We start from the raw sequence: 13,037 nt of genomic DNA on the forward strand, positions 1-13,037 counted from the left end.
TCACTTGACATAATTAAAACTCCTCAGCTGCCGCTGGAAATTATTTATTGTTCCAAATTAGCGATGACTTTGTGAGATCTATATTTTTTTAATGAAGTTCCCCCTTTCTCTTTTCATTAAACAATGACTATGGTGGATTATGATCGTAGGTTAACACACATATCACGGCAAGTGAGAGTTTTGTGCATGAAAGAGAATCTTGCGTGTGTGTGACCAACATGTCCACTACACCGTTAACATACTACAAATATAACAGACGAGTTACGAGCAAATTGTATCAGTATATTTCATTTGATACAGTGGCCTTGAAGTCAACTAACAAAGTGGTCGATACATACAGACTTCTTTGAGAAAAAACAGTATTTCTACTATTTCCGTGCGTTTTAGAGTTTGTTATTAATAATTTTTGGACAGTTTCATTATGCTGTCATTAGTGTTGCTCGTAGTGTTCCCTTCCTACATTTTGGGAGCTTCAGTGAATCATGGGAAGTTTCTGAAAGAAATTCCCGAAGTGACCAACTTCATCCAACAGCACGCCAAGAAGTTCATGGAGGAAGACTACCGAGTGGCCGATTGTCAACCGGAGTTGAGTTTAGCTTGTGTCAAGAGCAAAATTGTTAGTACTTTGTATAAAATTCTCAACGTCAAATCTTACAAAGTGATGGATGGTGTCGAATTTGAACAATTAGCGGAAAATGAAAGTGATTTCAATGACATTGGTAATGAAAGAGCTTTAATCGCTGGAGAAATTTCAGAAACTGACAAACAAACAAAATTTGGACAATTATTTTTAACTGGAATTTCCCGGTTGTATCAAACGCGATCTTTGAAATTGAGCCTCTTTCCTGGTTTCGCATTGCGGCTTTCTTCTCCAAACAATGGCAGGAGTTTGTTTAACATAGAAGTGGACTCCGACTCCGACTCTGACACAGAAGTTGAAGGTAAGTATACATAGTCAATGCTATCGTCTATAAAGTAAGTGGCATTCAGTTGGAATATAATTGTATGACAGCTGATCTCTGTAGTGAATTGTTTTGTCTATTATAATTGAGGAGTTTGATGTAAGAAGGGCGTAAGCGAGTTTACGCCCTTTTTGTATCAAACGCATTTGCGGCTTTTGCCATGTTTGTTTAGCCTCCTAATAACATTTCAATTCAATATCGGAATAAAATGCTGCATATTACATTGTTTTATGTAAGACAAAAAAAGAAAACCTACTTAAATTCTCAACATAGTTTTTCTAAAACTGCATGTTTCAGACTTACGCTCTTATTGCACCAAACTCCTCAATTATTGAATTGTAAATCTCCATCACAGCTGAATGGATAGTCGATCTTAATACTGAGGTAATTCCTTCTGGGAGTCTCAAGGTTCAGAAGGGGATGTGGTTTGAGCAGGTCAAGTTCCATATAACCTCGATCTGAAAAATAAGCTTTAAATTTCAGTTCAGTATCTGGCCAATGTAGAAACTACAGGAAGTACCTACTATTACAAGAAATACATGCAAGAATTAATAGAAGGTTTATGAAATTAGAGTTTAATCAATAATGATAATTTGCTTATTAACATTGTCGTTAACTGATAATTAATTCGTTTAATTGATAATGTGTTAATGATAATTTTAGATTGTAACTCATATATTTCATTAATAATATACTGTCTATGGGTATTCCTATAGTTATTATGGAAAATACGCTCTGGAAACGTTAAATGAAACATATTAAAATTAAAGCTTAAAAGTTAATCACAAATTTAATTTATTACTTATACTTCATTAACCATAGTGTATCTTGTTCTACTTGATGCACCATATTTTTAGTAAATGTCATATTTTAACAAGTGGCGTCTAGCCATGAATAACTTAAATTTAACAACTTAAAAAAAATCATTTTTGTCGACCTATTCAAATCCTACAAATCTCAGGGTTTACCTTTCCATAACTCATTTTGTTCAGCCTAATAGATCTATCGATATATATATATATATATATATATATATATATATATATATATATATATATATATATATATATATATATATATATATATATATATATATATATATATATATATATATATATATATATGTATGTATGTATGTTTCGTCTTTGTATGTCTCATTATACGCTAATCCTATCGTACAATTTAATAATAAATATATAAATAGTATTTAGAAACTGAGTATCTAAACTGATGCCATGATTTAGTATCTTTTAAAACAGAAACAATTTTGAAATACAAATTATTACTAAATGTTCATTCTGCTCTTTATATTTTCACAGCTCTTCCAGGAGGGCAAATTGACCTTTAAAAATAGTGTGGGCCTCAATTACCAATTTATTTGTTTATTTATTTCATAAGAACAATACAACAGGTTTAATGCTTAGTTATATTTTTTTGTCTAACATACACTATTACACATACATTATTATACATACACAAATATAAGTCGTTTAATTATACAGAAGTTATTGCCGGACAATTGTTTTGAACTTGTTTTCGAACATACTAAATACATCTACTACATGAAATCTAATCATTTCGTTATATGAAGCACACATTCTCCATCTTGCTTTTCTACAGTAGATTGTCCCAGTGTTTGCTGTTCTAGTCTTGCCTGTTGGAACACGTTATAACACTTCTGAAACTAATTCTGGAAATCCATTTTATCGTTTAGTAATTTATGCAAGAAAAACAAATCAAAAACTCATATCTTTTTTTCTAATGTTTGAAAACTATAATTTGTTTATATATACCGACACTAATTCCAGAAAAGAACTCTCAAATATTAATTGCAAATTCAGTGTCAATTTTACGCTAGTTCTTTTTACAAAACTTACAGACCTGACCTTAATATGAGGAACTAAGTGAAAAGTACAGTCTTGTTCAGAAATACAAGCCCACTCATCTTTTCTTGAAAAGCTCATGTCTATAGAAAGAATTAAATCAAGCAAATGTAATTCTTATTTGAAGATTGAATACTTTTTTCTTCCTCAGCACAAACTTTTCGCATTCTTCACGTACGATTCCAAGAGTAAACTCTTTGAAAGAGCAGTAAGTGACTAGCTCTTTCCAAGAAACTGTACATCAACCAATTAATAGAAAATTTCCAATTTGTGTTCATTTCCTTCATATGAGAACAACTTATTTCAAGAACAAAAGGATTTTGACATCTTCCATTACTCAATACGAAACGTGTAAAAATCATTTTAAATTCAATATGAATATAAACAATATGTGTTCCATAGTCATAACCTTTATCTATAGGTGCTAATGCTTTCTTTACATCATTTTCCTCTTTTATTGTTATTATTATACTTTATTGTCCACTCTTATGCATTAAAATGCCCAACATTTAAAAAAAAATTAATTACTGAAGCTATTGTTCCACGAAATGTCTTTCTAATATCTTCAGGCTCTATTGTAGGACTCTTTCGACATGCTTATTTTACACTTACAGACGTTAATCTGGAACTTTTACAATGATTCAAACATTGATTCTAGACGTAGAAGCACCAAGGTTTGTTGTTTGAAAGGAACTATTTTAATAATATGTGGAAGAGACTTTACATAATGTCATTCAACCGTATCTAAAGTTACATTTTCTCTTAGAAAAGCATAGAAGGAACTCCAGAGACACAGAGTAAAACTTTGTATCTTGTTTTTATCACAATAATTTAACTATATTATTACTGTTATATTTTTTCCTGTTGTCAGCAGAGCAGGCGACTAGTTTTCCATACCTGGGTAATATTATTAGTGATTAAATGAAGTGTTAAAAGCAAGGATAGGAATGGCAAACGAAGCCTTAGCCGGAAGAAAATACTGTTTTGTAGAACCTGGAATAAACAGTTGAGGAAAAGACTCATAAAGTGCTTCGTGCAGAGTAGTGTACTGTATGGGTAAGAAACATGGACATTACGACTGGAAAATGATGAAAAACGACTGGAAGTTTTCGAAATGTGGGTGTGGAGAAGAATGAGGAGAATTAGCTGGGTCTAGTGGAGAACGAATGAGAGGGTGTTAGAAATGATGGGGGAGAAAATAACAATTTCAGGTATTATTAAGAAGAGAAAAATAAACTAGTTGGGACATTGGCTAAGAAGGAACTGTATCATGGGCGACATTTTAGAGGGTACGGAGGCAGGAGAAAGAGGAAGATAACGAAGGAGACTACAATTAATGTCGCGAAGAAGGGGATATTTTTGTTTAAAAATATGCCTTTTCATTTTAACTTTTTGCCCCTTTGGATCCCCCTGTTTCAATGCAGAGATTTGAAAAAATTTCAAAAATACTAAGGGATACACCAAATGTGTGTGCAAAACTTCAATCATCTACGTACAAAAATAAGCCCACCAAAAAAAGTAATAAAAATAGGCATAACAAAAAAAATATTGTTTTTAAAGTTATGACATCATCACGCCCTATGTTTCGACGGAGAAAGATGTGAAAGCTATGTAAGGTGTTTTACAATGCCTCCAGTCTTAAAAAGAAAACGAAGTGAAAAGTTTTATTGATACTTTGTAATCGAATAATGAAGATTCTATCCTATCACCTAAAAATAGGTGATATAATTGAAAAGATTACAGAAATCCTCGAAACAATGATTCGGTATTAGAGCGATTAGTCTGAATTGCCGGATAATATGTCCGATTTCAGTTTCCCTATGACATGTACTAAATTCTGTATACATTCCTAACATTTTTTGTTCATCATGGAACTCATTATTCCATTAGCATTTATTTACACTTTTTTTTATCTGTAAGCTTTGGTTTCTAAGGCACATCAACGTTTGTTTCACGTCAAAAATTCAAATACAATGTTTCAAGGATAATGTTTGGTGTTAGTGTGTTATGTACATACACTAAATAAATACTGCAATGTAACAAGAGAACAGTAATTCCGATTGCATATTTATTTGAAGTTGTACGTGCGGTGTCATTAAAAGATTAGCTTCATGGTGAAAACAGAGTTAAACAAAAGTCCTAAGTCATTACAGAATAATCAATGGAATAGATGTCAAGTTAGCAGTAATGAGAAAGTAGGGAGCTCTTCTTTCTTAACATGATTTCTTGTTGAAAGCAATTTTTTGAGAAGTAAATATTTTTAAATAGGAGAAAGTTATATCATTCATATAAAGTGTACCGTCATAGACAGGAGGCTTGTATATTTAAATTTTCTGGTGTACAACGCTGATCTCTTTTTCTTAACGTAGGACACTGTCCAACATTAGCGGTATTCCTCTTTTTCTTCCTTTAATAAAAAGGTAGGTGCTTCTCAATTTATACTGTAAACTACTTTCTTTTCACTTAGGTTCCACGACAGGACAAAAAATTGATAATAATAATAAATTTAATAGGGGATGATAGAGGAACGATAGAAAGAAATACAGAGTTCTTATTAAACGCTTGCAGGGACATGGGTTTAGAAGTAAATACAGACAAAACTAAATTAATGGAAGTTCGTCGGGATCATAATACGGCAAATTACTAATGCGTTAAAATATCGAGTAATACTTTTGATAAAGTGGATACCTTCAAATATGTAGGGTCAATATTAACAGACGAAAACCATATTCAGGAAGAAATTAAATGTCGGCTAAAAGCGGCAAACTCATGTTATTATTCAGTTCACAGTCTCTTGTCGTCCCGAATCCTATCAAGAAATTTGAAACTTAAAATATATAAAACGATAATCATGCCTGTTGTTTTGTATGCTTGCGAAACATGGTCGCTTAATCTGAGGGAAGAATGTAGACTGAAATTATTTGAGAACAAGATCCTAAAAAGAATATTCGGACCCAAGAGGAACGGGAATGGGAAGTGGCAGAAACTTCATAACTAGGAACTACATAATTTATACGGTTTACCAAATATTGTTAGGGTCATCAAGTCTAGAAGGCTTAGGTGGGCAGGTCATGTAGCCAGAACGGAAGGAAGTAGCCTTGTGGGGTGGAAGATCAATCGAAAAACGACCTTTAGGAAGACTTAGGTGCAGATGGAAGGATAACATTAAGTTGGATTTTGGAGAAATAGGAATACAAAGTAGAAATTGGATCCAGTTGGCTAAGGATAGAAGTCAATGGAGAGCTTTTGTGAACGCAGCATTGAACCTCCGGGTTCCATAGACCATAGACTTAGTTAGTTAGTTATATTCCGTATAGTGTAAATCAACACACGTAAGCTACCCTTCAGAAGTAAGTTATCGCACACAAAGTAATTGATGTACCCGTTTTATAGTAATAGTTCAGTAATAATTTAAAATTTTAGTTAGTTAGTTATATTCCGTATAGTGTAAATCAACACACGTAAGCTACCCTTCAGAAGTAAGTTATCGCACACAAAGTAATTGATGTGCCCGTTTTATAGTAATAGTTCAGTAATAATTTAAAAATTTGACAGTGAAAACACCAGAGAGTTATTACTGTAAGTATATGCAACAATAGGATACCGATGCTAATAAACGACGACTTTCTTCAAAGACATCACATGTTTAAACAACATCATTATCTTTCTCTAATATCCATTACAGATATACGTAGCACAACTTTTCATAAATTATTTCCACTATAATGAGAAATTGTATCAAGGAAGAAGGATTTGAGGTTTCTAGGTTTCTCGTCCGATCTCTTCATGCAAGACAAGATGTACTTCCTTCAACAATTTCTTCAATTATTTTTATTGTAAAGAAGAAACAACATATTTTCAAAACTATCATCTTCATTAGTACAAATACTTCTTCCTCTAATTTAGAAACAACATCGCGTATACACTTCAACATTGATTAAGACTATTAGTGTAAGGAGACTTCTGTTATAAACTATATAACGTTTTCTTAAAGTACAATATATACAAAGTACGAAGGAAAAGTCCCGGGACGGCGCAATATCTCGCGAAATATGCAGATCAGCAAAACAAAAATAACACGTGTTAAATAGTTTTGATAAACCTATCCAATGATACCAAACGCAACCTCCTGTCCCCACCCTCTTCAGGGGTACGGGGGGAAATTTTAAATGGGAACTCCCGTTTCCTATTGCACATTTGGATTCTTCAACAAAAGTGACAGTGACTTGACCCATAATTCAGGGTCTTCACGGATGGCGCTTGAATCGACACACAAAAAAGTGCTGGGTCATATCATTATGAAAATGCGAAATTCAAGTCCCGTACTATATGGTCAGACAGTTAGCACACTAGATTACGGAGTCAGAGGTCCTTAGTTAGATCCCCACACAAGGCAACAATTTTTTCTTTTGTTATTTCCTCCAAGTAATAAGTCCATACATTTTAAGTTCGATTAATACTTTATTCAAGTTACATGTTACACAAATTTCGACAATTGTTTTGCAAACTAGCTTTATGAAGTAGTTCTTAGTAATAGGGTTATTAAGGTTAGAGTTTATAGAGTTAATTACTACAGAAACAAATCATGTTTGTCGCAATTTGTATTTTCTTGGAAGTTAATAAATTATGAACAAGTACATTATTTTTATCGAAGTTAAATTATATTAATTCATTATTTGGGAATGAAAATACAGATAAAAATGTTACTCTGTTTGCGAATCGAACTCAGGATCTCTGATTCTGCAGTCAAGTACGCTAACCAAATAGTCACAGAATACAGGACAGACAATTCCCATTTTCATAATGTTTTGGTACCCTCTCCTTCTTTGTATGTCGATTGAAGCGTAATCCGTGAATTTCCCGTTTTTAATTTTGGGTCAAATCACTATCCCTTTTTTCTCGAGAATCCAAATGTACAATAATAAATGGAGGTTCCCATTTAAAATTTTAAAGTAACCCGCCGTACCCCCTAAGGGGGTGATGATAGGGGGTTGCGTTTGGTATCACCGAATAACATTTTCAATACTATTTAACAGGTGTTATTTTTGTTTTGCTGACCTGTATTTTTCATAATACAGGGTGCGGCACGTAAAACCGGCCCGTAAAGTGAACACATAAAGTGAAATGTAATGTATTGAATATGATTAACTACAACACATAAATGAAATGTAATGTATTGAATATGATTAACTACAACACATAAATGAAATGTAATGTATTGAATATGACTACTCACCTTCACAGCAGCCTTCACAGCAGGTGCTGAAAGTGTCCTCCGCCCACTTCAACACACATGTGAGCACGATTGAGGAGATTCATATATACCCTTGTCAGTTCTTGTGTTGTAATGCTATTGGTGACATCCTGGATCCTGGTCTTGAGTTCTTCAATTGTGTGTGGATTTGTTTCGTATACTCTTCCCTTTAAGAGTCCCCATAAGTAAAAGTCACACGTGGACAAGTCTGGTGACCGAGGAGGCCACAAGCCTTTGCTGATTGTCCTCTCTGGTGTAAACATCTCATGCACAAGGGACAATGATGCAGCTGATGTGTGGCATGTTGCACCGTCCTGCTGAAAGTAACATAACTGACTTACGTGACTGCTGCAGGTCACGTAAGTCGACCCGACCTCGACACGCCATCTCTTGGTAGGAAGGTAGATTATTTAAGTGTTGCCAAAAACACAATATACCAGAATATTACGACGGGCCGGTTTTACGTGCCGCACCCTGTATATTGAACAGTTCCGGGACATTTTGTGAACCCTGTATTTATGATGTTATATTTATTTTATTTATTTATTTATTTTGTTTCACAGGTCGAAGCAGAAGAAATAGAAGAAAAAATGACAAGAATTTGGGCTACCTGTTGCTTCCTGCATTTTTCCTCACTCCCCTCGTGATTTTAGCATTTGGCTTTCTGAAAGTCATTATATTCAAGGCTTTGGCTGCTGGAAAAATCTCATTGATCTTGTCTACACTATTAGGACTCAAGGGGCTGTCTGGACAAAGTCAGGGAGCAATCGATCGTTACGGCTATGCATATGGACATGCTCGAAGTCTCTCGGAGGACAACTATAACTCAGATGCCCAGTCTTTGGCATATAGATCACAAATGCCGCAACAGTCTTAAAAGGTAAGTCTAATCCATTGTTTTCATGTATAAATCATACCAGATATGTAAGTTATTTTAGTCGCGGTTTTAATGTCCAAGACAATAATTTTACATTAATAGTGACGATACCTGTGCTCAGGGATAAAAGTGGATCTGAAAGGGTATGCCTAAAAGAAACGCTGGCTGTGACAGTATACCTAAAAGAAACGCTGGCTGTGACTAAAGCCTGTGACAGTATGCCTAAAAGAATCGCTGGCTGTGACTAAAGCCTGTGACAGTATGCCTAAAAGAAATGCTGCCTGTGACTAAAGCCTGTGACAGTATGCCTAAAACAATCGCTGGCTGTGACTAAAGCCTGTGACAGAATGCCTAAAAGAAACGCTGGCTGTGACAGTATACCTAAAAGAAACGCTGGCTGTGACTAAAGCCTGTGACAGTATGCCTAAAAGAATCGCTGGCTGTGACTAAAGCCTGTGACAGTATGCCTAAAAGAATCGCTGGCTGTGACTAAAGCCTGTGACAGTATGCCTAAAACAATCGCTGGCTGTGACTAAAGCCTGTGACAGAATGCCTAAAAGAAACGCTGGCTGTGACAGTATACCTAAAAGAAACGCTGGCTGTGACTAAAGCCTGTGACAGAATGCCTGAAAGAAACGCTGGCTGTGACAGTATACCTAAAAGAAACGCTGGCTGTGACTAAAGCCTGTGACAGTATGCCTAAAAGAATCGCTGGCTGTGACTAAAGCCTGTGACAGTATGCCTAAAAGAATCGCTGGCTGTGACTAAAGCCTGTGACAGTATGCCTAAAACAATCGCTGGCTGTGACTAAAGCCTGTGACAGAATGCCTAAAAGAAACGCTGGCTGTGACAGTATACCTAAAAGAAACGCTGGCTGTGACTAAAGCCTGTGACAGTATACCTAAAAGAATCGCTGGCTGTGACTAAAGCCTGTGACAGCATGCCTAAAAGAAATGGTGGCTGTGGCTAAAGCCTGTGACAGTATGCCTAAAAGAATCGCTGGCTGTGACTAAAGCCTGTGACAGTATGCCTAAAAGAAATGCTAGCTGTGACTAAAGCCTGTGACAGTATACCTAAAAGAAATGGTGGCTGTGGCTAAAGCCTGTGACAGTATACCTAAAAGAAACGCTGGCTGTGACTAAAGCCTGTGACAGTATACCTAAAAGAATCGCTGGCTGTGACTAAAGCCTGTGACAGCATGCCTAAAAGAAATGGTGGCTGTGGCTAAAGCCTGTGACAGTATGCCTAAAAGAATCGCTGGCTGTGACTAAAGCCTGTGACAGCATGCCTAAAAGAAATGGTGGCTGTGGCTAAAGCCTGTGACAGTATACCTAAAAGAATCGCTGGCTGTGACTAAAGCCTGTGACAGTATACCTAAAAGAAACGCTGGCTGTGACTAAAGCCTGTGACAGTATACCTAAAAGAATCGCTGGCTGTGACTAAAGCCTGTGACAGCATGCCTAAAAGAAATGGTGGCTGTGGCTAAAGTCTGTGACAGTATGCCTAAAAGAATCGCTGGCTGTGACTAAAGCCTGTGACAGTATGCCTAAAAGAAATGCTAGCTGTGACTAAAGCCTGTGACAAACATCTTGGCATTTCAGCCAAACGAATAAAACGCAAGCTCTGATGCGACGTTGCCAAGTGGTAAAGAGGTGTGGCTATGACTAAGCAGAGAAAATACAGCGCGATCAGGTGGCAGTGTATAGACGTGGATGTGTACAAAATAAACGTGGCAATACCGCAGGCCTCTGATTTGCTAGCAGCATTTAAAAGGAACTTGGAGCGCCGCCTTCAAATGCCAAAATGTTTGTCACGCCGTTTAGTAAATATGATTAATTTTGTTGAGTTGAGTGCTTTGACCAAATGATAGGGTCTGTTTCGTTAAAACTAAGAAACAACACATTTTTCCTTCAGTTTAACGTCCCATGATTGTACATTAAGACTAGAGGAGAATGTGTTGGTGATAATTAATGAAATTGTGAAGTAAGGAAGTGAGAGGATACGGGGACGTCCGAATGGTGGGACGTGGGATCAATCCCAGACCCCACAGCAGAAGTAACGCTGTATCACTGTGCCACCGCGCCACGAAATAGTACATTCAAATGTGATTAACAGAAATATGAAGGGGCACCAGATAAACCATTTTTATATTATAAAATAACATTCACTAGTAAAATGAAGTCATTTAGCATGTCTTAAGAAGCCTTATATAGTGTACGTTTTTTATTTTTATTTTACATAGATTTACATAGGTTAACATAGGTTTTATTTTATATTTTATATATTTTTATGTATATTTTATTTTACACAATTCTAGACAACGATCTGAATTATATTTTGTAAGGTGTTGTTCATGTTCCAGCTTATAAAGGTGTCACTTACTCGCTGACATAAAGTGCACGATTGAGGTGCGATTTCACATCATTTTCACACGGTACACTACGTGTGTTTCTCTTGAGACTTTTACTGAATAATGCCTACACTGCCGCAGTTGTTGCCTCGTCTGTTGCCGTGCGCGGTAACCAGTCTTGGGTCGATCTACTAAAGGTTCGGTTTCTTTTAATTTCGTCAGAACTTTGAACAGAATACAATTGCTAATGGTAGTTTTTCCGGATGACAACGACTAAAATCGTTTGCAATCTCCCTGGTGCTATGGTCTCAATACGCTCTGTATGCGTCAAGATTATTTCTGCTATAAAGTCAGCTGCAACGGTACAAACAAAGGAACAGTCATAACTTCGTAATGGTTAGAGCTAGAACAATTACAGTATATAGATAGATATATATAGATATAGAAAGAGAGAAAGAGGTGGGTAAATTTAGATGGATAGCTATTAATATTTAAATACGGTCCAATACTTTGTGGTAGTTTATGGTTTCCTTTTCTTTTCTTTTCAGTAAAGGCAAGTACAGAAGATTCATTGCTCATCGAACACGTCGGACCTCATTTAGATCAGTATTCGTTAACATCTGACATCATTGAATCCATTTGTTATTTGTTGTATTTATTTCGTTGATATTTATTGTTGTTTATGCAATAAATACATTCATTATTATTAGGATCCATTATTTCAAATAAAAATCCATTTAAGTTTCCAGTTTTATATATGATCAACTGAAATATCTGCAAATATTTAACTGTTTTGTAAATGACGTAAAGAAACCCAGGTTGAGTGCGTCACAGTATTTGTGCTTCAAAAGAAGGCATCATAAATGTTCCAACACTTGTCCTATTGTGTGACCAATCTACGAATACTGTCCATGGAAAGCTTCAAAAGTTGACATTCGAACCATTGACGGACGCCGGCCTTCAGTTCGTCATCTGTGTAAAACTTCTGACCTTTCAACGCTTTCTTTAGAAAAAAAAATGTAAAAATCACAAGCTGAGAATATCAGGGATATAGTCTGTGGCTATTTGAGAATGCGTTTTCGAAACATTACACCCTAGAGCGAACGCAACCAAGGTGGCTATTTAGTAACTTTACTTTCGCCAGAGTAATAAATCATACTGTGAGCCACTCAGGGTTTCCAGGTCTTTTTTTTTCAAGTCCGGTCTATAATAGCAGAGTTCCAGTACTCTGCACAAAACATTTTCAAAGCAGCTGTTTCTTGCTAAAACCCCCTTGCCTGGCAACACGTCTTTTCTTTTTCCCCCCCTTCTTTTTGACATCTTTTAACCAGCAGGTGGTCTATTATTCCGAAACGCACCAAATACGCTTGGGCTAACGTTTTCCCCGCGTTTTTATTGCTTTCGCGTTTGTGATTAGCCATCCACATTTAAATACATGCTCAGCTTATTCCAAGCATACGCATGAGCAATAAAATCCCGTTGCGAACGCTTCAAATAGCCGCCCTGATAGGGGTGTTAACGAAACGTTTCTCAATTGGCTATTCGGAATAAGTCCCGAATGTCATCTACAACATCTCGTTGACAGTCCAGTTACCTCCCAACTAAAACGCTATTTAGAAAGTTGTGCACAATAAGTAATAGTATCGAACTATCTGTATTCCAATCTTTCGTTGAATACTTTCACTAATCCTTCACTGGTTGAATTCAAGAG

General features: G+C 35.8%; 1 protein-coding gene across 1 annotated transcript; it reads left to right on the plus strand.

Annotated features, from left to right (window-relative positions):
- Positions 1-267: 267 nt before the first annotated feature.
- LOC145672843 (uncharacterized) lies at positions 268-11,992 on the plus strand. The gene is made up of 3 exons (XM_081741995.1): positions 268-941; positions 8,663-8,979; positions 11,875-11,992. The coding sequence occupies exons 1-2, from the start codon at positions 422-424 to the stop codon at positions 8,974-8,976; spliced, it is 834 nt and encodes a 277-aa protein (XP_081598121.1). The 5' UTR covers positions 268-421; the 3' UTR covers positions 8,977-8,979; positions 11,875-11,992.
- The last annotated feature ends 1,045 nt before the right edge of the window (positions 11,993-13,037 follow it).

This window comes from Thermobia domestica, chromosome 16, assembly GCF_964235325.1.
Source record: "Thermobia domestica chromosome 16, izTheDome1.hap1.1, whole genome shotgun sequence".
In the NCBI taxonomy this organism is placed as follows: domain Eukaryota; kingdom Metazoa; phylum Arthropoda; class Insecta; order Zygentoma; family Lepismatidae; genus Thermobia; species Thermobia domestica.

Bases quoted from the DNA above. Each gene is read 5' to 3' on its own strand.
- LOC145672843 (XM_081741995.1), top strand. From the start codon at position 422: ATGCTGTCATTAGTGTTGCTCGTAGTGTTCCCTTCCTACATTTTGGGA. The intron at 942-8,662 runs GTAAGTATACAT...TTTGTTTCACAG, and splicing joins CTCTGACACAGAAGTTGAAG to GTCGAAGCAGAAGAAATAGA.